Source organism: Enhydra lutris, unplaced genomic scaffold (genome assembly GCF_002288905.1).
Source record: "Enhydra lutris kenyoni isolate GAN:26980312 unplaced genomic scaffold, ASM228890v2 scaffoldscaffold20, whole genome shotgun sequence".
Classification (NCBI taxonomy): Eukaryota; Metazoa; Chordata; class Mammalia; order Carnivora; family Mustelidae; genus Enhydra; species Enhydra lutris.
In genome coordinates, this window is record NW_019154104.1 from 13,065,780 (window position 1) to 13,089,789 (window position 24,010).

General features: G+C 40.1%; 1 protein-coding gene across 1 annotated transcript in view; it reads left to right on the forward strand.

Moving 5' to 3' along the window:
* The first annotated feature begins 608 nt into the window (after positions 1 to 608).
* LOC111148525 (SEL1L ERAD E3 ligase adaptor subunit) overlaps positions 609 to 24,010 on the forward strand; it is a 54,495-nt gene continuing 31,093 nt past the window's right edge. Inside the window, exons 1-3 of the mRNA XM_022505151.1 lie at positions 609 to 700; positions 6,481 to 6,518; positions 7,549 to 7,780. Of these exons, the coding sequence (XP_022360859.1) occupies positions 631 to 700; positions 6,481 to 6,518; positions 7,549 to 7,780 (340 nt within the window). The 5' untranslated portion in view covers positions 609 to 630. The remainder of the gene's footprint in view (positions 701 to 6,480; positions 6,519 to 7,548; positions 7,781 to 24,010) is intronic.

Below are 24,010 nucleotides of genomic sequence, written 5' to 3' on the forward strand. Positions count from 1 at the left end.
ACAAACGCTTAACCTTATAACGTGCGTTTCTTGTTATATATGCTGGCTCAAAACAAACAAATAAACAAACAAAACACGCTGTGGGCTCGTGGCCTTGAGCTAACGTGTAGCCCAGATGTTACTCAGTAACTTCTCTTAATTTAGACACCCACTTGCACTTTTAAATCTTGCTCCATAATGGGATACGTTTACCGAGAGCACACTTCGAAAGAAGCCCATGAAATGTATTGTGGGAATTGTAGTCCTGGGTGCCTTTCTTTTCTTCCCGGCCCTGGACTCACGCCCTGATTCCGGGATGGTTGAACCCAGGATCTACCAATTAGCTGGGGCCATGTCGTGAGGCCGTGGTCCAACCAGGAAAGCCGGTGTGGGAATCTCGCAAAATTATTGGCCAATGTATGACCCCGGGGGCGGGGCAATAAGGTGGGCGGGAAGACTGCGGCGATTGGGCACAGAGCCCGAGGCGGCGGGCGGGGATTGGCTCCGCTCTAGGGCAGGGAGGCCTGGGAAGGGGCGGAGGAAGGAGACCAGAGCAGGAAGAGCAGCGGCGAGGCGGCGGCGGTAGCTGAGTCGGTGGTGGCAGAGGCGAAAGCGACAGCTCCAGGGGGTGGCAGCGGCCGCGGGAGCAGGATGCGGGTCCGAGTTGGGCTGACGCTGCTGCTCTGTGCGGTGCTGCTGGGCTCGGCCTCGGCGTCCTCAGGTCAGTATCCGCCCCCTCGGACTGGAGGCCGGGAGCCACCGCCCCCCCGGCCTCCATCCCGGGGCAGGGCCGTGGGGGCTCAAGCTGGAGACTCCACTCTCTCTGGTCACACCTCGCACTAGCCTCTCGCTGTCATTCCTCGGGCTTTGGCTGGCCTGGGATAGAGGGTGTGTTTAGGGAGCTAGAGAGGGGAGGAAGGGAAGGGGCGGTCACCCTGCCCACACCTCTCCTCACTTAACAAACTTTACGCGACTCCTCGCGAGTGAGGAATTGACTCTTGGGGAATAAATCCCGAGAGCTGGTTTAGCTCCACAGTGACACCTGAGCCTTCCTGGAACTTCCTCAACTCTCGGACAGATTATGTGCTTGGGATTTGTAAGTTAAGTAGTTGACACACCTGGGGTTATCACTGAGCAGAGCCGGGTCCATCAAAACCAGGATGTTGACAGTGGTTTGGTGGATTGCTTAGCACCTGAGGTGCCCCTTATCTCCTGGTCTATTTTAAAATGAAGACGTTTGATGTAACTGTGTCCACTCTCAATCCCTTTTTAGGAGATATTACCGAGAAAGTGGTGTTTATCTCTGTCACCGTGTTTCTGAGTTGCCCCATGTTTGTTGACAGTAACTTTGTGATTTTTTTTTTTTAAGGAAATCTTGGTCCTTGTAAATTTAAAATGCATATAGCACCTGATTTTCATGTTTTGTATAGATATAAAAATTCATGTGCCTTTGAGTTGATTTTCCAGTTAGCGGCTTAATACTAGGGTTCTGAAATGTATTTTTTTTTCTTAATAGTCCAGTCTGCCTACATCTGAAAACTTCTGTTTGGGGAGTGTTGATAAAGAAGCACTTAGTGTTTCTAAATGTTGGTAAAGAAACAAATTAGTACAATAAAGCTTTTGAATTTTAATCAGTTTAGTTAACAAAACAGCTGTTCTGTGGCTTTAAATTTTTTTGGAACAAGGCAGGGTATAAATGTCAACTTTTTTTTTTTTTTTCCCAACAGAAAATTTCCCAGATGGTTATTTGAATCCCCAAATTATCTGTCCTAGTTGTAAGTCAATGCCATAACGTCATTCTGTTTCTAAAATAAGAGGTCTAAACCTAAAATTCTATCCATATTGTGGTTTGAGATACCATTTCAAAAGTAACAAGCATATGCTAGTTACTTTACTGCCAACATCATGCCTTGAGGTCTGCCTTCCCCCTTTTTAGTAATGGTTTGTATTCATGACCAAATCTCCAAAACTACCTAACTCTTGAAGCACTGCTAACAATTATTTGACCACAGGAAATATGAAATAAACTGTTGAGTGTAATCGATAGAGTACCTGATGGGCCATAGACCACTTGCATCAGAAGTCCTCGTAGGAGTTTAACATGCAGTTTTAGGTCTGGAGCAGGTTGGGGTATCTGTAGTTAAATACAAGCTTCACAAATAATTCTTCACACTAACGTGTAAGAACGACTAGTTAAAGAACATGGTGAGTATTCCTCTGAATTAAGTTTGCAGAATTTAAAGAAAATTAAAGCCCTGCAAACATTTTCCTGCATATTCTGTTAACTAGATTTCATATGTTTAAGAGCTTCACGTCAGTGGAAATGGTACTTGAAGAAGTCATTTAATCAACAGTAGGGATTCTCGGGATGTTGTAATAGATTACTCATACTGAAGTGCTAAATCTTTGGATTGTGTTGATGTAAGCAGAGAACTGGGTTCGAAAATGTCTGCTCGGATTTCCATCGTAGTTCACCTGTGCCAGGGCATTTCTCTGGCAGAGCCAGAATCCAAACTTAGCCAGAACTAAAGCAACAGAGATGTGCTGACAGGTAATAAAGGCACTACTGCACTCAAGTGCAATTATAGTAAAACACTTGTGTGAGGTAGTTTTAGAAATTGAGTACATGGATTTTCAGTTGACTTTTCTTATTCATTAAATTGCTTATGTATATAGGAAGTCAGCCTCATTATTAAAGATTTGCTCCTATTTAAAAATCAAGTCTTGGGCCATAATTTTGTGTGGATTTAAAGTTTGAATGTTACTGGTTACCAAAGCAAGTTGCATATTTACCAGGTATAATCAGCCAACAAAGGGAATCTTGATCCTATCACTGTTAGTAGCTATTATTTCATATCTTGTTTTAAAGGCATATAAAAATATGACATTTTTATTCAAAATACTTTTTTTCCTGTGAATAAATAAAGGAGAAGGTTAAAAAGATACTTCTCCATTTCCTCAGTAATGGAAAATGCTATATGTTTTCTCACTTAGAAATACTTGTTTTCTTATTTTCAGCAGGAAGAGACAAATGGTTTGCTTTTTCTTTTTTCTCCCTTTGTGCCAGTGTTACAGAATTTTTTTTTTTAAGATTTTATTTATTTATTTGACACAGAGAGAGTGAGAGAGAGGTCACAAGTAGGCAGAGAGGCAGGCAGAGAGGGAGAGGGAAGCAGGCACCCCACTGAGCAGAGAGCCCCATTCGGGGCTCCATCCCAGGACCCTGGGATCATGACCTGAGCCGAAGGCAGAGGATTAACCCGCTGAGCCGCCCAGGTGCCCCTACAGAATCTTTTAAATTAGGTCCACCACTAAGTATTCCAGGTAATAGTTCTATTAGATATTCAAAGAGTAAATTTCAGATTGCAGACGATGTTTAATTTCATTATTCTTTTCTTCCCTAAAACATTATTGTGAGTCAACAGGACAGATGGTATTATTCTCTTTTGACAGGTTGAGAAAGAGGAGGCTGACCAAGCTTGCTATTTTGAACCACGTGTATAAAATTAATATGTAATGAAGTGAGGTTTTGAACTTAGCTCTCCAGGCCTTGATTTTGGAGTAATTAAAAATCAGGAGTATTGTAGGATCTGCACAGATTCAGTGGTAAAGCAGAGAGCAGATGTCTGCTCTCTTTTCACCCAACTCTTAGGACTTCTGTGTTTGAAGGTCTATCGGTCTGTTTAGTTTACATGACAAGTTGGAAAATGAATTTATGATCATTACTTTTCCCTGAAAGAATATCCCCAGTACTTTTTGCAGTTTGGTTGGCTGATATAATAAAGATGAAAATTAGTCTTTTTCAAAGGAAAGTGTACAATTCTAAAGTAATGTAAACCATTATATTCTGGATGTGATACTGTTGAATGAGAAATCTGTAACTCTTCATTGAACTCTTTTGCATTTTTTCTTGATGTCCGTATTCTGCTATAAGTGTTACTATTTTTGTTTATGCATAACTTAAGTGTCTTTGTTACCTGACTAATATATATCAGAAATTTCTATATTATAAGCAACTTCTATAAAAGTGTTATGTGAATAGATATATCAGTTTGAGAGAGAAAATAGCTTATGCTTTAAGACTACCATCTGGAGTAGACTTTCCCATTTAGCAAACGAGAAAGAATTCTCTTATTTACTAGTAACCTTAGTATATATTGCTAGTTTGAAGAGAAGAGAGACAGAAGCATGATGCAATTCATGTGAAATAACCCTGATGTCACAGGTTTCAATGACTCTCAGAGTTTAAAAACACATTTTGCTACTTCAATGTGTAATAGCTTGTAGTATCTCAAATGTACATGTCTTCAAATTTACTTATAGGTATCTGTGTTATATACTTATTTGCTGCATATGTGACCTGTTGTGAGAAGGTACTAAATTTCATGATTTAGTGATTAGTAATTTAAGAGCTCTGGCTTATTTAAAGTTTGGGGATATACTATATACATTTACACAATTAATGTCTGCTCTTGATACATTAACTAGTTAATGTTTGTGATTACTTAAACATAGCCACTCATACAACTTTGATATATGGTAGAGATGAAATTTTTTTCCTTTATCCAAATGTTGCTGAGAGTGGAATTTGAACCATGTGTTAGAATTCGGGCTTTGGGTAAAACCTGTGAAGAAGTTAGCATGAAGGATGATTGTTAATTAAGTGCCATCACTACCTAAATGTTATAGGTACTGTGGGATAATACATGCTATACCCTTCTCTTCCCCACCCATCAGAAATAAAACATTTGGAAGGTAGTCTAAAAGTAGTAAATGTGAAAGTAACTATAGTTTAAGTGTTCTTTGAATTCACAGCACTTTTCTTATATGGCAAACCTCACTAGTAGACTAGTTTTTTCAAATATTCAAAAGAAACAAATACTATGAAATAGTGTTGTATGTTATACACATAATGAATTGGTTATACTTTTTTTTTTTAAGATTTTATTTATTTGACAGAGATCACAAGTAGGCAGAGAGGCAGAGGAAGGGAAGCAGGCTCCCTGCTGAGCAGGGAGCCCAATGCAGGGCTCCATCCCAGGACCCTGGGATCATGACCTGAGCCGAAGGCAGAGGCTTTAACCTGCTGAGCCACCCATGCACCCCAGGTTATACTTCTTAAAGTTAGCTCACTACTTCGATAATACAAACTCCAAAGCATATTTTTGTTATGCTTGAAAGAGTTACAAGTTGTAAATAATATTTAAGATATAACCATATGGGGCGCCTGGGTGGCTCAGTGAGTTATGCCTCTGCCTTCGGCTCAGGTCATGGTCTCAGGGTCCTGGGATTGAGTCCCACATCAGGCTCTCTGCTCAGCAGGGACCCTGCTTCCTTCTCTGTCTCTCTGCCTGCCTCTTTGCCTACTTGTGATCTCTCTCTGTCAAATAAACAAAATCTTTAAAAAAAAAAAGATATAACCATATGAAGTAAAGATTAATGGCAACTGTAACACCAAATTTTCTAGTAAAAAGCACATGGTTTTATAGCATTTTGTCTACTGGTCAATTTCTTATATAGCTTATGAGCTTATAACTGAGGTTGACTCCTGGATAAAATCAGATCATTTTAAGAAGAAGAAGAAGAAGGAAACCTAGAGACCATCTAACAGTTGTTTTTTGTAAACTGGCCAGGAATACAATGACCAAACATAAGCATATGGGCATTTGTGCTCAGTGTGTTTGTATAAGATCAGGAGAAAGAGTAGCAAGTAGCCAGAATAGAAGTAATAGCACAAAAACACAAAATAATAGAAAATTAACATAATTGGACAAAGACAAAGCAATAGATATGAATTTGGAAGAAAGATGTAACCAGGGGCTGGATTCATTGTTTATTTAATATAAGATACTGATTTCTTAATAAATAGATCTCACATGAGTAAGTACATGATGGTATGCTGCTAGTTTTTGCTTTTACCTGGTTAACTCTTCAGTGAAGTAGAACACAAATCCTAAATATCTTAGTCTGGCAACTCTTCCGTCGCGTAATAGTAATTGTTAGTGTCCATCTTTAGTAGTCTCAGTGAACAGTAAAATGCTAATCAGCACCAGCACTAAAATAAGCTTTATAACTCTGGCTTCTGAGCAGAGGAAAATAATAGGTGGAACCCTGAACCACAGAATCAGAGATTTATTTTTTAAGTTTAGCAACTCAGTAGTAGAATAAATACGAACAAAAGAATTGGATGGTGTCTGAGGAAGTGTCTCGTTTTGGTGGTGGTGAGGGTGGTGGTGGTAATTGGTCTTCTTACCTGAATAAGGCACTAGATGAAAGCAGTGCCTTCCTGGGGGAAAGAGGAAGAACTGTTCCATCTAACCCCTTGCTTTCCTTTTACCTAATCTTTTCTGTACAGTTGTTGAATACAACCAATTTTTAGATAATTCTAGGTATATTTATCAAGTGTCTGGTTATTATTTGTTGTATTTATCAAGTGCTTTAACAATACCTGTAATTTCCCAACAAGAAGGATGATGAAATTATCTTAAAATTTCTTTACAGATGAAGAAGGCAATCAAGATGAATCCTTAGATTCCAAGGTGTGTACTATAATCTGCATTGACCAGTATTTGATGCCCAATTTAAAAGCATGAATTACGTGTCTTAGAAAGGATATGAAATCTGTGTTTTGAGCAACAGAAAGGGATTAAGGAAAAGAAAAAAGAAAAAAACTATAGCTGGTATCAATACACTAGTTCTTCTGGGGAGAAAAATCACTGACCTGTAGGAGACAGAATAATATTTTCATTCAGAGTGTTGGTTATTATGTTTAATTTTAATTTGAATGTGCTGTGTGTGTAGAGCCTAAAGGCAGTAATAGTCTACTGCCTACTGAGATATTGATTTTATTACTTTTTTTTAGTTTTTAGGGTTTTTTTTTTTAAGATTTTATTGATTTATTTGACAGACAGAGATCACAAGTAGGCAGAGAGGCAGGCAGAGAGAGAGGAGGAAGCAGGCTCCCTGCGGAGCAGAGAGCCCTATGCGGGGCTCGATCCCAGGACCCTGGGATCATGACCTGAGCCTAGGCAGAGGCTTTAACCCACTGAGCCACCCAGGCGCCCCTTAGGTTTTTTTTTTTTATTTTGAAGACTTAACTGCCATTTGTTTCCACTTCTATCAGTTTTTATAAATCTGTAGAGTTAATACATTTAAATTGGTTGGTTGAGTGAATAAGGCTGATTATGTATCCAAGGAGACCATTCAGTTATGATCTCTGATCCCTAGATTTGAGGGAATATAGATGAGAAACAGAAAGTTGTAGTACAGGGCTATCATAAGGGCAAGTATAAGCTATGTTGGGAGTTTGTAGGGGCCCCTACTCCAAGTTTCAGGAGTTAAGGAATGCTTCCTGTGAGAAATAGCATCTAAGTTGAAATTGGAAGAAAGAGTCAGGTTAGGCAAATGAGGAAGGCATGTAATGAACACATGCCAAAGTTTAGAGAGATGAGCAAGTATGGCATGTTCACAATCGAAGGAGATGTATCTGGATTAGTAAAAGTAATGGTCAAGTTGGGTTGGAGACAGTCCTGATACTATTTGAAAACTAAAAATCTCTTATATTCCCAGACTTCTTTGTCATCAGATGAGCCTGTAAAGGACCACAACACAGCTGGCAGAGTAGTCGCTGGTCAGATATTTCTTGATTCAGAGGAATCAGAATTAGAATCACCTATTCAAGAAGAGGAAGAAAGCCTCAGGAGCCAAGAAGGGGAAAGTGTTGCAGAAGAAATCCGCTTTCTAGAATCTCCAAATCCAGAAAACAAGGACTACGAAGAACCAACGAAAGTACGGAAACAAGGTAGTCTGGACATTTTTCTTGCTTTTGCCTAATTTAGGAAGGAGACAAATGAAATTTTTAACTAGTGTAGAAAGATGCAGAAGTCTGGTTTTATTGATTATGAGCCATGTATAATGTGTAGAGTATAGTAGTTAATGATTTTCTAGGTTTTTATATATCAGAGTTATTCACCTAACAGATTTGACCTAAGGTACATAGCTGAATTTGATAATCAAAATTGGATTTGTATTATATTAATATCCTATCATCCTCTTTTTGTACTCCAGTATGTAATTATCTGTCCAAGTGGGACACAAAATAGAAACTCAGGAAAAATCATCTAATACGCTGCTCTGGTTATTTTCAGAATTGTGTTAGGTTTTTTACCACAATAACCTTCCCAATCACCTAGGAAATTGATATAGGTGTTTATCTAACTGAAGCTTACATAAACTTCGATCCCTTCTAACTTCTACCTTCTTGACACCCTCTATTTTTAAATTTAAAACTTGCTCTTTCTCATAGTAGAGTGTGCTGAATACCTATCCTTCTAAGAATTATTTATTAATCCACTCCGCCCTGTCCCTCCAACCTTTTGTCATTTTGTTTATTATTTCAAAGATCACAACGATACCCACTTATTACTCTGTTACTAGCCATTTTTGGAAATTGATCCAGATTTTATCTTTCAGAAATACAACTTTTTTTTCAAAACTAGAATTTTTGTATTGCAAATATCCATACCCATGAATAGAAAAACCATGTCTAAAAAAATTAAAATTACTTTAATCCCATGAGCTAGACATCACAGCTGTTAACATCATGGAGAAAACTCTTCAAGCTCTTTTCTAAATGTATAGTTCTAAGAAGACTAAATTGGGTCAAAATGTATATACTGTTTTATAGCCTGCATTTTGTGCTTAACAGTTTGTCTTGAACGTTTTCCTCTATCATTTATTATTCTTTTAAAATTTGATGGTTAATGGCTATAAAAAATTTTACAGGTAGGAGCACCTGGCTGACTTATTTGGAGGAGCACGTGACTCTTGATCTTGGGGTCATGAGTCCAAGCTCCATGGTGGACATAGAGATTACTTAAGTAAATAAAACTTTAAAAATTTACATGTAAATATACCATAAATAAGAAACAGATTGTTTATAAATTTTTTTTGCTGGGAGATCATTTTAGATGTATCTTTGTGCACATCTATGAAAATTTTCTGAGAATTAGTTTTTTAAAGTAAATTTGCTGGACTGAATGTAAAATTTTAAAAGATATTTGATCCCATACTGTTAAAATGTAAAAAAAAAAAAAAAGGTAATTCTGTTCGCTTCCTTTGAAATGACTCCTTTTCCTGCGCCTCAGCCAAAAATATGTATTACCATTTTTAAATTTTTGCCAAATATTATAGTTTAATTCATTCGTTTTTATTTTTTTATGAGGGAGGCTTCACAATATGTACAAAAGTGGAGGGTGGTCGTGACCCCCTTGCCCATCATCCAGGGTCTCCAGCCCTCCACTTTCTTATTCTTGCTTCATCTCTGCCACCGCATATGCATCTACTCTCTTCTTTACTAGAGTATTTACAGCAGATTCCATGTTATATCACCTGTGTATGTATCTCTGAAAATACGGCTTTTTTCCCCCAGCAAACCACAGTGGTACTATAATGCCCACAGAATTAACGATTATTCTTTAATCACCCAATCCCCAGGCCCTGTGCAGTTTTCCCTGTTGGTTCAGATATCTTTTTAGAACTGGTTGGTTTGAATCAGTAACCACACCAAGATCTTAGGTTTCTCTTAATCTATAACAGGTCTTTCTCCCTTGTTTTTTATTTCATTTTATTTGGTAAAGAAATAATGTCCTTTGTGCTATACAGTTTCCCACGTTCTGGATCTAGCTGGTCGTATCCTTGTAATGTCATTGAACTTACTCACTCCCTGCTGTGTAATCTGTAAACTGGACGTTAACTGTAGCCGCTGAGGTAGATTTAGCTCTGGTTTTTTCCTGAGACTATCTCATAATAGAGTATTGTGTACTTCCTAATATATTACATCCAGAGGCATAGAGTATTTGATTGTTCCACTTCTAGAAATTGATCATTGAAGCTGGGTGATGTCAGCCTGATCCAGCCATTCAGAAGTTCCTCACTGACCTTTCACCCAGAGGCTTCCACAACCATTTTGTTTGTCTGGATCCATTATTTCAGTAGGAATTGCAAAATGATGTCTTTCTGATGTATAATACCTCCTGCATTTGTTACCTGGGATTCTTTTTTTTTTTTTTTAAAGATTTTATTTATTTATTTGACAGAGAGAGATCACAAGTAGACGGAGAGGCAGGCAGAGAGAGAGAGAGAGAGAGAGGGAAGCAGGCTCCCTGCTGAGCAGAGAGCCCGATGCGGGACTCGATCCCAGGACCCTGAGATCATGACCTGAGCCGAAGGCAGCGGCCCAACCCACTGAGCCACCCAGGCGCCCCACCTGGGATTCTTTTATAAAGAAAAACTTGCCCTCACAACTCTTTGTTTACCCTGAAACACAGTCTTTACAAGCAGGATAGATGCTTGGTTCTTTCCCTTGAAATATTTTCAAATAATAATTTGGTGCTCTAGCAACCTCCAAAGGAGGCCAGTAAGTACGTTTTTGTCTGTTTGTTTCTGTTTGCTTTGCTTCTGAGCATCATTCCAGATCTGTGGGTTTCACATATATTTGCTTCACAGGATTGCAGTCCTTTTTCATTGCTCACGTTATCCTATTTTTGCATACTGAAAGTCCCTTTAAGTTCATTCTTTTGGACTAATCATAACTGACTTTTAAACTTGTTTTTATTTTTCAGGCAAGATGGGATATCTTAAATTCATCTTACACATTTCCTAACCCTGAAATGAATCAGCCATTTCTCAAGAAAAAAAAAAAAAAAAAAAAAAAGACAAAACCCAAATTCCTTTTCGTAGGAAATTGCATTTAGACACTACAATCTAGGCATCAGGAACATGCATTGCAACTGAGTTGTCATACTGGTCACTCTTTCTGGTGAATACGGTTAGGAAATGTATCATTCATCCTCGTTCTTCCAGGTTGAGTTAAACATTGTTAAAAAAAAAAAAAAAAAGGTCAGATTGACAAATTGTGAACTCAAAAGAATAAAGAGCTCTTACCCAGTACCAAACTTGACTAATATTTTCAGAGATAATAATTATCACAAGACACAGGTGAAGTGTCAAGAAGTTCAGACTGCCAGGGCTACTCCTAGGTTCTGCTTGCCTCAATTAGGGTGCCCCTGGCCCAGATTTTAACATACGAGGTCTCTAAATGGTATATATGGAATGTCACTTCCATGAAAGGGAGCTATTTCCGTTATAAAACATCTCCAGTTTAGTCTCTGATAATTGCATAGCTTATGTGATATTTTCTAGGAGGTCATTCCTCAAAATATATACATCCCAGATTTACGTACAGTGAGCAGTCTAGACATACTACGTCCATCCTGCTAAAGCATTCCATAGGTAAGGAGAACCCTCCTGGGAGTAAGTACCTTTAGTGTGTTTGACAGAAGGTCTTTCATCAGCATGTTTCTAACATGATTTGATCATGTCACCTTTCTCTCTGTTTATATATAACATAAGTTACATGTGCATGGCTTTGAGTGTGTGCAGTCCCATTTACATTAGAACTGGGTAATATGACTTGCTTCCTTTATTGGCCTCTCATCTGTATCTCTGCCATATTGATCTTCCTAAAACCCAAATTTGATCCATAACTCCTCTATTTACAACCCTTCATTATCTGTGAGATAATGAAAAAACCGTCCATTTGCCTGTGAGATGCAGCACAAACTCCTTAACATGATTCCCAAAGCCTTCCATGTGCAGCATGGCCTCTGTGACTTCATCTCCCACAACTCTGCCCAAGACCCTCTTACAGCTATATCAGACCCTTCACCAATCTTCAAATACACCATGCAGTTTATGCTTCTAGGTCATAACTTGTACAAGTTCTTCCTACTGTTTGGAATACTTCCCTCACCCCCTTGCCCAAGTTTATCATATTTCTACTCATCCTTAAAAATGAACGTAAGTTTCTCCTTTCTGAAGCAGATCTGAACCACCAAGGGCAGTTGAAGAGTCTCATGTCTTTAAGAACTTCCTGCTTGGTGTCCCTGCTTTCCCTTCTTCCCCTTATGTCAGTTCTCTTAGCAGCAGCCAGAGCAGTTCTCCTTCCTGTTCAGAGCCTCCAGTGGCTTCTGATCACATTCAGAATAAAGTCCAAACAAGGCCTTACGTGATCAAGTGCTTCCTCTCCCTCTGACTTCATCTTCTGCCACGTCCCTTCACTGACATGACTCCAGCCATTTTTGCCTTCTTGCTATTTGTTGACGATTTCACACTTATTTCCAACTGTGTCTGGGATCCCCAGGACCACACCTTCAGCTTGGTGATTCTCCATGAGATTCACAGGACTGAGCATATAGTCATATTTAGGGCTATGATTTATTACAGCAAAAGAACACAAAGCAAAATCAATAAAGAGAAAGATACATGGGTGAAGTCTGGGGAAAACAGATGCAGCTTACAAAGGTCCTCTCCCTGGGGAGTCACACAGAACGTATTTAATTTCCCCAGTAACAAGTTGTAACAACACATGTGATATGCTGTCTACCAGGGAAACTGATTAGAGACCTAATACCTTTTTTTTTTTTTTTAAGATTTTACTTATTTATTTGACAGAGAGATAGCAAGAGAGGAGACAAAAGCAGGGGGAGTGGGAGAGAGAGAAGCAGGCTTTCCACTGAGCAAGTAGCCCAATGTGGGGCTTGATCCTGGGATCCTGGGATCATGACCTGAGCCAAAGGCAAATGCTTAAAGACTGAGCCACCCAGGTGCCCCGAGACCTAATACCTGGAGTCATTTTAGGGTGCTGGCCATGTAGGCAGTCTGTGCCCAGCACATACCAAAATTACAGACTTGGACAAGGAAAGCAGGTGTTCACCAGAAACCATATTGTTTGTACACTTGGGATGAGTCACTCATAACAGGGTAGTAGGCACTCTTCCAGAATCTTAAGTTCCTAGACACCAGCCAGGGCTAACCTTATAAACCTTTTCAAAGACAGAAGTTTAAGCCTGCTCTATGAACTCTTCTCTACACAGTCTACCCGCCTTGGTCACTGGCCATCTTGTCTTTATGGCAAAGTTACTCTCAGTAAGACCTGGACAGTAGAGTGAGACCAGTCTGCAGTACTGATTTCAGTTAGGCCCTTCATGAGTCCTGCACCCAGCCAATTAAAAAGTTCCATTAACCATAGAGGCCAGTTGGTTTCCTCCTTAAATATCTATATTAACTTTTTTTAACCTGGCCTTAAGCCATCAATTCAGGCCCAGCACAACTGGCCCAGTAAGTTGAAGCTGAGGCAGTGTCGTGATAGGGTGCACATACAGACTTATAGTCCCAGAGGGCACGTATGGTAGCCCTGGAAACAGAGTTTACCATCACTGGAGCAGCCCAACCAAGACATATGTTAGGCAGGATGATGTGGCCTCCTGCTATGGGCATCTTCTAGGGTATCCAGTCCAAGTACTTTAGTTCAGTTTTTTAGTTTTAGAGGGACTGCCAGTCAGTCCCAGACAGTTTTGTTGTCCATGACACTGTTCATCCACCTCACGAGTGGACAATATCTGGAGGTTTTCTGCATGACGGGTGCAGGGACTGGGCCACCTCCTGCTGCCTCACAGTCAGCCCTGTCTGGTATGAGGGGCTCCACAGTCTGAATGCAGAGCACTCTCAACAGCTCGGAAGAGTGCATAGAGAGTTTTCCTTTAGGAAGGGGAAGAAGCTTCCAGAAATAGTTTCAGAAAACACCATTATTCTCCCTTCACTCATGCCTCTCCAGGTGTGGGGGTTTCAATTTATTTTCCTTGGTTGTTACAAAATCAGAGTTTCCATTCAGTAGTCATGATTTTTTATTTTCTCAGTCATCCCCTACTCTCATCCAGATGTTGGAAGGGTTCTGTGTAAGAAAGGCAAAACATCTTCACAGAAAAGCATTTTTATACAACTGAACCAGAAAAACATCATGTTCAAAACTTAGCAGGACAAAAGTCCTGAATTTTCAGAAAATTTCAAAATAGGTTTACATCACGTCCCACCTCTTTCACCCTGGTCACTTACCCAGTAAAGCAGCCTAGGAAAGATCAACCCCTCTCTGAGGACAGCTGCGCTGAACAGTCAGATCGCACTAAGGTGTGCACGAGAGAGAGGGGGAGAGAGAGAGAGGCGTGAAGTGAAGAGGGAAGCAGTCAGGTAATTAGTCTCTTGCTGGAGATGGCGGCTTATCAGGAGAGCCAGGCACAAGTTAAGGCCTATTCCACAGGGGCTGGAAATCCCTCGGTAACTCGATCTGTCAGGAGCAAATAGAGGGTCACACTCCCTGTGATGTCTCCTCCCCCAAAGGACAGCTCTGGACAATAGTCACAAGTTAAGAGTGTGGTCAGTCTCTGTATCAGAAATACACACCAGTCAGCAGCTTGATTTCAGATGGTCCCATCAGAGAACAAACCCTTTCCTATGAACATTTGTCTGTGACCCAGACAGTCCAGCCGGCCATCCGCGATTTTCATCCCAATATGAGGCCCCACAGAGAGGTGGCCTAATGTCCAGTAGGCCACAGCATCTGAGTTCTGTTTATTGAGCCTGTGGCTGCTCTTGGTTCTGTCCAGCTCACACTGAGGCTGGAAGCCTGTCCAGATAGCATCAGGTTTTAGCTTCGAATCAAGTTCAAGCAAATAGGATTTGTGAATTCAGGATTTTTAAAAAGCCAGAGGCTTTTTTCAGCAGCAGAGGCAAGATGCCACAGGGCCACAAAGTCCAGGTGGCAGGCAAGGCTGGGCCACAGCTTTTGTCTTGTTGGTCTTTGGGCGTGCACAAGCTCTCTCTCACTCTCTGTCTCTCTCTGTCGTTCTCTCCCACCTCCCCCCCCACACACAAACATACACAGGCACGCACATCAGGCCCTAAGGTCAGACCTCTACCTTCAGAAGCACTCACTAGCCAACCAAAACCTGCTCTTTAGGACTCCAAAAGTGTGTTTCCGCCTGTAGATCACCTCTTTCTTATTGTCTCCCTTTTTACAAGGGCTCCACTAAGCAAACATCCATATCTTCCATAGCAAAACCCAGCAATTATAGAGACTTGTTCTGTTTCCAATACTCAAGAGTTTTAATTCCAGCCCGCCTACTGGCGGCAAAAAAGCAAGGAAGTTTGTCCCACTAACACATTTCTTTCTTGCAGCTTCTGCTGATCAGGGTGATTGGAATTATGGATGGAATTATAAGCATTTAACACCGTGTATCAATTTTTCTCATCCATCCAGTTGTGATAGCCACGAAATACAAAGCCACTAAAAGAATCCTTTTTTTTTCTTATTGCAAATTTACTTAACTGCCAGGAAGTAAATTCATCATTTGCATGTTAACGTGATAGCTGCCAGGGAAGATCCTGGCTGGAATGCAGGGGAGGAAGGGGAGTGGGGGAGGCCACTGCAGCAGCAGCTAGACTGAAAAAAAAAAAACTGCTAGAGTGCAGCCTTCCCTTTTCTTTCTGCATTATCTAAAATTTTGCTTTAGCCCTAGTGATTTGGAGAACAAAGGCAAAAGAAAAATTAAATTTCTTTACTACTTACAGCCCATTCATAAGTCCTTAAAAACAGGCAGAGTGACATTCCTCTAGGAACTCAGCTGCCTCAATATTAACACTTTGCTAAGGGCAAAAGGCAATCTTAATCTTAGCCCAACCCTCCAGGATCCTGTAAGTCTACTTTAATATTTTAAAATTGCTTTGGAAACTTATTTTATCTCTGTCAAGATACATGTTGGCAATCATTTCCCAAGCATATGACCCACCGATATACATCTGTAGAGTGTCAATGCTAAGGTTTAATGAGATAGTAGTAAAAGATCTTTTCCCAACAATAGCTAGCCCCCTCAAGGTCCTGGAAACCATGCTTCCCAAATTCCTTAGAGACTTGGCTATTCCTAACCCTATCCCCAACTCAACTTGAAAGGTGGGATATAATCAGCCACTTCTCATAATGCCAGCACAGCTCTTTCCTGTCATGTCCCTGTGCTTTAATAAAATGACCTTTTTGCACCAAAGACGTCTCAAGAATTCTTTCTTGGCCGTCATCTCCTAATCCCAGCATCATTCCTACATTGGGACCTAGTTTTACTCCCTCTTCCCATTCTGCCCCTCTAACCCACTTGGAGGAGAGAGCACTGTAAACTTGTAACATTTTTGGCCTGTTCACTCTGGGAATTTGGGGGTCCTTTCTCCTATCTGGAGGAGAAAATAAAACCCAATGGCATTGTTTTAGCCACCATGGCCAAAAGCAACTAGCCTGCTCTCCCAGAGTTGGATCTATCATTTTCAGGTTCCACGGGTAACTTTTACTTCTCACAACAGATAATGACTCAGTTGCGGCTGCATACCATGGCTGGCCGCCAAAGATTCATCATACCCTGTTCCCTCCCCTTCCTTTCCCTAACGGTGCTTTCACCATGTTTCAGTGGGTCAGGGTCATCCTGCTCATCTGACCTAACTGTCTAGGTCATCCTAGCCAATCCTACTTGTGATGCCCCTGACTTCAGGGGTCCCCAGACCTCTGTGATTTACTGGGAGGACTCAGCATGCAATTGTACTCACAGCTTTGAGTTCTTGTAGCAAAAGGATACAAAGCAAAATCAGCATGGGGCGAAGTGCAAAGGACACAAAATACAAGTTTCCAACCGTCCTCTTCCAGGGGAGTCACAAAGGATGTCCTTAATTCCCCTGGCACATGTGACAACATATGTGAAATGTTATCTTCTAGGGAAGCTCATTAGAGACCCAGTGCTTAGAGTTTTTAATGGAGACTAGTCATGTAATCACATTCGGCCTGGCACATACCAAAATTGCAGGTTCCCAGAAGGAAAACACATGTTGAGAGCGTAAATCACATTGTACAGACAGTTTAGGCACAATAAATCACTTCTATCAGGGTAGTGGGAACCCTCCCAAAGTAGAAGTTCCCAGATTCTAGCCAAGGGCCCACTTTTCAAAGGATAACAACTATGCCCGTGGCAATTGTTTTCCTGCACATCATCCCAGTAAGCTTTTTTTTTTTTAAATGAATGAATAAATGACCATCAAGAAGGGAAGTTATTACATTGTGTTATTTCCTATTGTAGAATACTCAGTTGTTTTTTTTAAGATTTTATTTATTTATTTGACAGAGAGAGACACAGTGAGAGAAGGAACACAAAGCAGGAGAAGTGGGAGAGGGAGAAGCAGGCTTCCTGCTGAGCAGAGAGCCCGATGTGGGGCTTGATCCCAGAACCCTGGGATCATGACCTGAGCCCAAGGCAGGTGCTTAATGCCTGAGCCACCCAGGCACACTCATAGTTATTTTTAAGATTTTATTTATTTTGACAGAGAAAGAGAAATCACAAGTAGGCAGAGAGGCAGGCAGAGAGAGAGGGGGAAGCAGGCTCCCTGCTGAGCAGACAGCCCCATGTGGGGCTTGATCCCAGGACCCTGAGATCATGACCTGAGCTGAAGGCAGAGGCTTAACCCACTGAGCCACCCAGGTGCCCCCGTCATAGTTATTTTAAAAGGAACATTATTATTGCAGGTAACAAAATCCATCAAATAGTGGCAAAAGCAGAGGTTTATTTTGGTTCCATAGTTAGGGCTCTTGCCATCACGGACTCCAGCTCCTTTCTCTCCTATTCAGGCTCCTTAGTAAATTAGTTTTATCTTCATGTTTGTTCTATATGGTCACACCTGGTGATGGCAAAACTCCAGGTCCTGGGTCCTCAGGAAGAAGTGATACCTGCATCAGAAGGGCAGGAGCCTTCCCCAGGAGTCACTGGTAGAACTACCAAGACAGGGCACCAGGGTGGCTCAGTGAGTTAAAGCCTCTGCCTTCAGCTCAGGTCATGATCCCAGGGTTCTGGGTATGATCCCAGTGTTCTGGGACCGAGCCCCAAGCCCCGCATTGTACTCTCTGCCCAGCAGGGAGCCTGCTTACCCCTCTCTCTCTGCCTACTTATGATCTCTGTCTGTCAAATAAATAAATAAAATCTTTAAAAAAAAAAAAAAAGGAACTACCAAGACAATCACTTGACCATCCCTAGCTCTATAGACGGTGAGGAAAGGGTTAAGAATTGACAGCCAATCTGCAGTCTGCCACCTGGAACAATGCTAGTGTTAAGTGAAATGTCACATTATAAATAATTCACTTAGTATGATCCTTGTATTGGTCAGGGTTCTCCAGAGAAAGAGAACCAAAGTCTGTCCACTGGCAGAATTACTTTTTGGTCAAGGGAGGTCAGTCTTTGTTCTGTTAGGCCTTCAGCTAATTGAATGGGGGCATACCCATGTTATGGAGGGTAATCTGCTTTACTCTGAAGTCCATTGATTTAAATGCTAATCTCTTCCACAAACACCTTCACAGAAACATCTGGAATAATGTTTGACCAACTATCTGGGCACAAGTTGACACACACAATTAACCATCACAGGTCCCTTTTGTGAAAGAAAGCCCCCTTTTTTTTTTTTTCATATATTTGCAAGTGAGAAGAAAAATTAACAGTAACATCAGTAAGAGTCATTACCTCAGGAGAAAAAAGGGACTTCATAGTGGTAGCTAAAGATGACTTTGATTTTTCTTTAATTTTGTACACTTTCCTGTTGCTTGGATTGTCTTTGCTATAATAAACATGTTATCCAGATGGTCGTAAAAAGTTAGAAGTAAAATCAAGTCAAATAATGAGCCTCTTGCTCTATTTCAAGTAGCACAAAAGGAACGGAGTTTAAACTTCACTAAATCATGCTTAAATTGGGTTCTGGAATAAGCAAATTGGTTAAGTAATAAGATGGCATTGCTACCCCATGTCACTCGCATGGGGGTGGCTAGGAATAAACAAACCTTAATTTAGTGATCAGATTTAACAGAAGATAAATGGCTAAGGGAACAGGCCATTCTCTACAACAGGTGTTGACTTTAATGAAAAGATTTTGTTGTTTCTTTCATTTTTTATGGTTGTACGGAAAATTATCTGTGCAAGAAAACTCCTTTAGGAGACCATCTTTGTGTTTGAAACTCTAAGAACTGTCTTTAAAGCCATTTTTCAGAGATGCTCACACTTCTTAAATAGTTTTCCTGAGCAAGTTTCATTCTGTATGATTTCTGATAGCGCCTGTCACTTTCTTCTGGGCACAGGGGCCGGTGCTCGCTTCTGTTTCTACTTTAAAATGATTAGTTACTTCTCACAAAAGTGAGCTTGTAAACTCTGATCTTAATGTTTTGTTCATTCTCCTATTACTACATTTCATTCTTCTTCTGAAAATTAGGTTTTATTCCTTAAAGCAAGGCTTCCCTGCATGTAGTCTGCTTGTCTTTCCTTCCTTCCTACTTCATTAACGTAAGTAATTTCTCAACCGTAGCTAGTAATTCTCAGCATTGAGTGAAAGCAATCTCCTGTAGCAGATTATATAAGGTTGGTATTTTCCCTAAGAGATTACTATCCCATACTTCCACAGTAAATACCTCCTTATTTGGCCTATACTGTTTGCTTTATCTCAGGTGTGGTTTACTTTGAATCATCTGTTCTTATGTTTTGTTCTTAAATCTTTGGGGGTTTTTGTTGATGGTTAGTTCATTGAGTTTTTACCTTGGTGTTGACTAAAACTGATGAGCATTTTATGACAAACGTATTGAGATTGATAGCTTTTTAACATTAAATGATTGTATTTCAACTATTTACTACTACAAATACATTCTACTAAAATGTTATTTACTGTTGTATGTTTGGAAATAAAAAATTGCTTCAAACAAGCAGCATGATTAAGTAGTTTTATTATAAACAGAACACTCATGTAAACTTATAGGTACAATATCAGACTTAATTGGCAGTGTTAAAGCTCCTAAGATGAGAAATTTGCAAAGCTAAATCCTTTGCCTTTGTTTTTATGGATCTAGAGGTTGACTTTTTGGGGTTTTTTGATCTTACCATTAGAAAATGAGGAAAAAATAATGTCGCAATTCCCAGGACATTTAATTTAGTTCATATGGCAACATTGTGGCCCCACTTTTGCTGCTCCCTCTCTCTTGGATTCTTTCCATAAGCATCAGACATGCTGTAATAGCTTATATTTTAAAAACCAAAACCCCCTCCAGCAACCACCCTGCTTCCCTACTCCCCTTTATTTATTTTTAAGATTTTATTTATTTATTTGACAGAGATCACAAGTTGGCAGAGAGGCAGGCAGAGAGGGAGGAAGCAGGCTCCCTGCTGAACAGAGAGCCCGAAGCGGGCCTCGATCCCAGGACGCTGAGACCATGACCCGACCTGAAGGCAGAGGCTTTAACCCACTGAGCCACCCAGGTGCCCCTCCCTACTCCCCTTTAATAGCAGCATTCTTTGAAACAAGAGTTGTCTGTATTCACTAATTTCACTTCCTCTCTTCCCGTTCTCTCATCCAACTCTCAGGATGCTCTGGTCCCCTCAAGACCTCTAAATCCACTCTGCTCCAGTCACATTCTCTTTGCTGAATACCTGGTCAGTTCTTGGTCCTCATCTTTCTGATCTCTCGCATATTTTTTCCTACTCTGAAGAAGCTTTCATCACTTAGCTGTTGGTTTTCTGGAATCTGCCAGATCTTGAAATACAAGGTTGCCCTGACACCTAACCTTTGACCCTCTACTTCTGTCTGTACCAGGTGTTTGTGTAATGACTATACTGTAGCTAATTTAACCAGTCTCCTGTTGACAGACCTTTGAATTCTTACTGGTTTTCTATCTTTATACACAAATACAGTCGTATACATATCTCTTTGTATACTTATGGGAGCATTTCTACAAGTTAAACATTCTCTAAGTGGAAAAAATGTGATCCGAAGTATGAACTGTATGAATTCTAATAGGTATTTCTGAAGGTCCCTCTTGAAGAGGTACTAATTGATAATCCCACTAGCAGTATGAAAGTTCCCATTTACCTATAATCTAGCCAGCACTGAAAGACCCAGGTTTGGGGTTGTTGTTTGGGTTGCCCTTTTTTTTTTTTTTTTTTTTAACTTTTTCTAGCTTTCTTGATTGATTCTTACTGACTTTGCAAGAGCAGTTCTTTACCAGTTTAAATATAAAGCAGTCTGTTATTTATTATAAATTCTCCTATAACATAAGTTATAAAAATCTTACCATCAGGGTTTAAATAATTGTTTTAAAATGTTTAAAAATTGTTTAAAATGTTTAATTTTTAAACATTTAAAATGTTTAAAAAATTGTGGTATTGTGTCATTACTGTAGAGTCAAAATATGATACCTTATCGAGAACTGTGATTTTTTTTTTTTTTTAAAGGAAGGTGCTAAATTGATTTAATGACATATTTTTCCCTCTTTCGTTTTTAGAGTCAGGTTTGACTACTGGCTATCATTAACTTAAATTGCATAATCAGTCAGCTTCATTGTGCCAGAGCTGTGATTACCATAGTTTTTAAAGCTGGTAGGTACCATTTTTGTGGCAGTTTTTAAAATGACAGCTTTGAAATTCTTGCAGAATTTCTTCATGGAAAGAAAATTAACTGAAATGAATGCTATTGTGAGGACTATCTACTTGAGATAATGGACTTGGAACTGGCAAGTCCCAGTCAGTAACTTTTAGAAGACTTTAAACCAAGTGTAAAAGATAGTAAAAGTAGCAATTTCCATGTTGTCATATTGCTTGGAGAAGATACCTGAGAGATACCGATTTTCTTTCTAGTTACTTACTAATAAACACATTATTTAGATCAAGATTCACTCTCACTAGGGTGCCTGGGTGGCTCAGTTGGTTGAGCAACTGCCTTCGGCTCAGGTCATAATCCTGGAGTCCCGGGATTGAGTTCCGCATCAGGCTCCCGGCTCCACGGGGAGTCTGCTTCTCCCTCTGACCTTCTCCTCGCTCATGCTCTCTCTCACTGTCTCTCTCTCTCTCTCTCTCTCAAATAAATAAATAAATAAAATATTTTTTTAAAAAAAGTTTCACTCTCACTAAATTGGTGAAACCCAGGCACCCTGGGGATTCTTCCTACTTAAGTAAATGCTGAATGAGCAGTAGGTTAGAACCTTTGTTGCCAAAATCCCTTGGTGTTCTTTCCAGTTTCTTTGCTGATGTATAGTTCCATCACATGAAAGAGAATCCTTTCAAACAGTCGTACCACTTAGAAAGTGTTGGCAAACTGGGATTCTTATGGCAAGCTATTTGTTTTTAAAACAAATTTCTATTATCAAAAAAAATCAAATATTCTTTTAAACTATTGTATTTTAATTTGAAATTCACATTGACAAACTGCTATTTTACAGGTACTATTTTTCTCAAGCAAATTTGAATCTAGTAGCAGTACGTAGGAGTACCTTTTTTCAAACTGTGTAGTTAAAATGATCCCTCTGAGGTCGTTGCTAAAGGGTGCTTTGCTTATACATTGTACTAAAGATCGTTTCTGGTAAACACAGGTGGATCAAAGTGTTTGCCTTTGGTCAGTGATTACCAGGATGGTGAAAGACATTTGCCTGATGGCAAACAGTTTGAAATTAATTTTGCCTTTCATAACTTACTGAAAATAGTTTTCAAATTAGTATGAATTCTTCTTTGCACAGGTGAAGAAGGAGCATCCATTTCCTGTGCTTTCAGAGCAGGAGTGCCTATGATAGTAGCAGTGTTATCTCTTTAAGGCTTATTACCTTAAGTGGCAGGCATGTGGTGGGTCCCTTAGGTGTATTATTTCAGTTCATCTTTGTGAGTAACTCTATGTAGCTAGGACTCTTATCCCTATTTGTAGATAAGGAAGTTACCTGCAGATAATTTTACAGATAAGGGGAGAGATTAGTGAATTTGCTCAAAGTGTACAACTAGTAAGTGGTAGGATTTGAGTCAGGCATTCTGACTCCAGAATCTGTACTCTTAATCACTAAGCTCTGATGCCTAATTACGTTCTCCATGTTAAAGCAATCCGTGGAAGTTGACGTGTACTCAACCGTGTATGGTTCTGGGGTCAACCCTGTCCCTCTGCTCTTCTTTTGTACTTCTCACTTGATATTCTTATGTGTACTCTTGGCTTCCAGTCTATCTATGAACTGGAGAACTTCCTCTTTGACTATAGCTGAAAAGATGTCTACGACATCTTGTTTTTGGTTTTGTTTGTTATAGCCACTTTGAATATAGCAGGATCAAAGCTTAACTTGTCTCTGCCCTGAACCTTTCATCCCTACCCAGTAATGTACTCCTCCTTTAGTGTTCTAGTGAGGACAGCCATCCCCTCACTTCCTGAAGCCTAATACCTGGGAGCCTTCCATGACTCCTCCCCTCACATCTGCACATCTAGTCAATCAGGAAGTGGTGCCACATCTACTTCTTAGCATCACTTGAGTACATCCACTCCTTTCATTCCATTATCTTCTTCAGGCTCCCATTACCTCTCAATTAGCCTAATGTCACAACTTGTAAACTGGTTGTCTTAATCCAGTCTTGCTTTTCTCCATTCCATTATCCACTCTCTTAATAAAAATGTGTAAGTATGAGCATGTCACTTCTGTTTAAAACTCTTTAAGTGAGTTTCCATTGTTCTCAGGATAAAGGCCAAACTCCTTAATCAGATTTATCAGGACCTTCTTAGTCTAGCTTCTTTGTGCTGCTCTAGCTTTAACCTCTTCTCTTGTCTACTTGGGCACTCACACTACATGTTGTCACATACTGAACTTTGTATTTTTTCTAAAGTGCCATGCTGTCTTTCATTTGATTCTTAGCACACATGGGCCCTTCTATCTACAGTACTTCTACCCCACCCTAAAACAATTCATCCACCCTCTACTCCTGCACAGCCGTGAAGTTCAGTGGTAAACCTCAGTACCTGACCGGGGAGGTTTTCCTTTCCATAACATCGATCACACTTAGCGTTTAATGTCTTTCTTCCTTGCTAGGCAGTAAGTTGTATAGAGCAGAGACCTCTGTTCCACCTTGTTTTCAGCACCTGACATAATTCCCAGGACCTAGAAGATAGTCAGAAGAGCTTATGAACAATAGAGATATGGTCTCTACTTTTTTTTTTTTTTCCATAAACATATAATATCTTTTTATCCCCAGGGGTACAGGTCTGAATCGCCAGGTTTACACACTTCACAGCACTCACCATAGCACATACCCTCCCCAATGTCCATAATCCCACCCCCCCAACC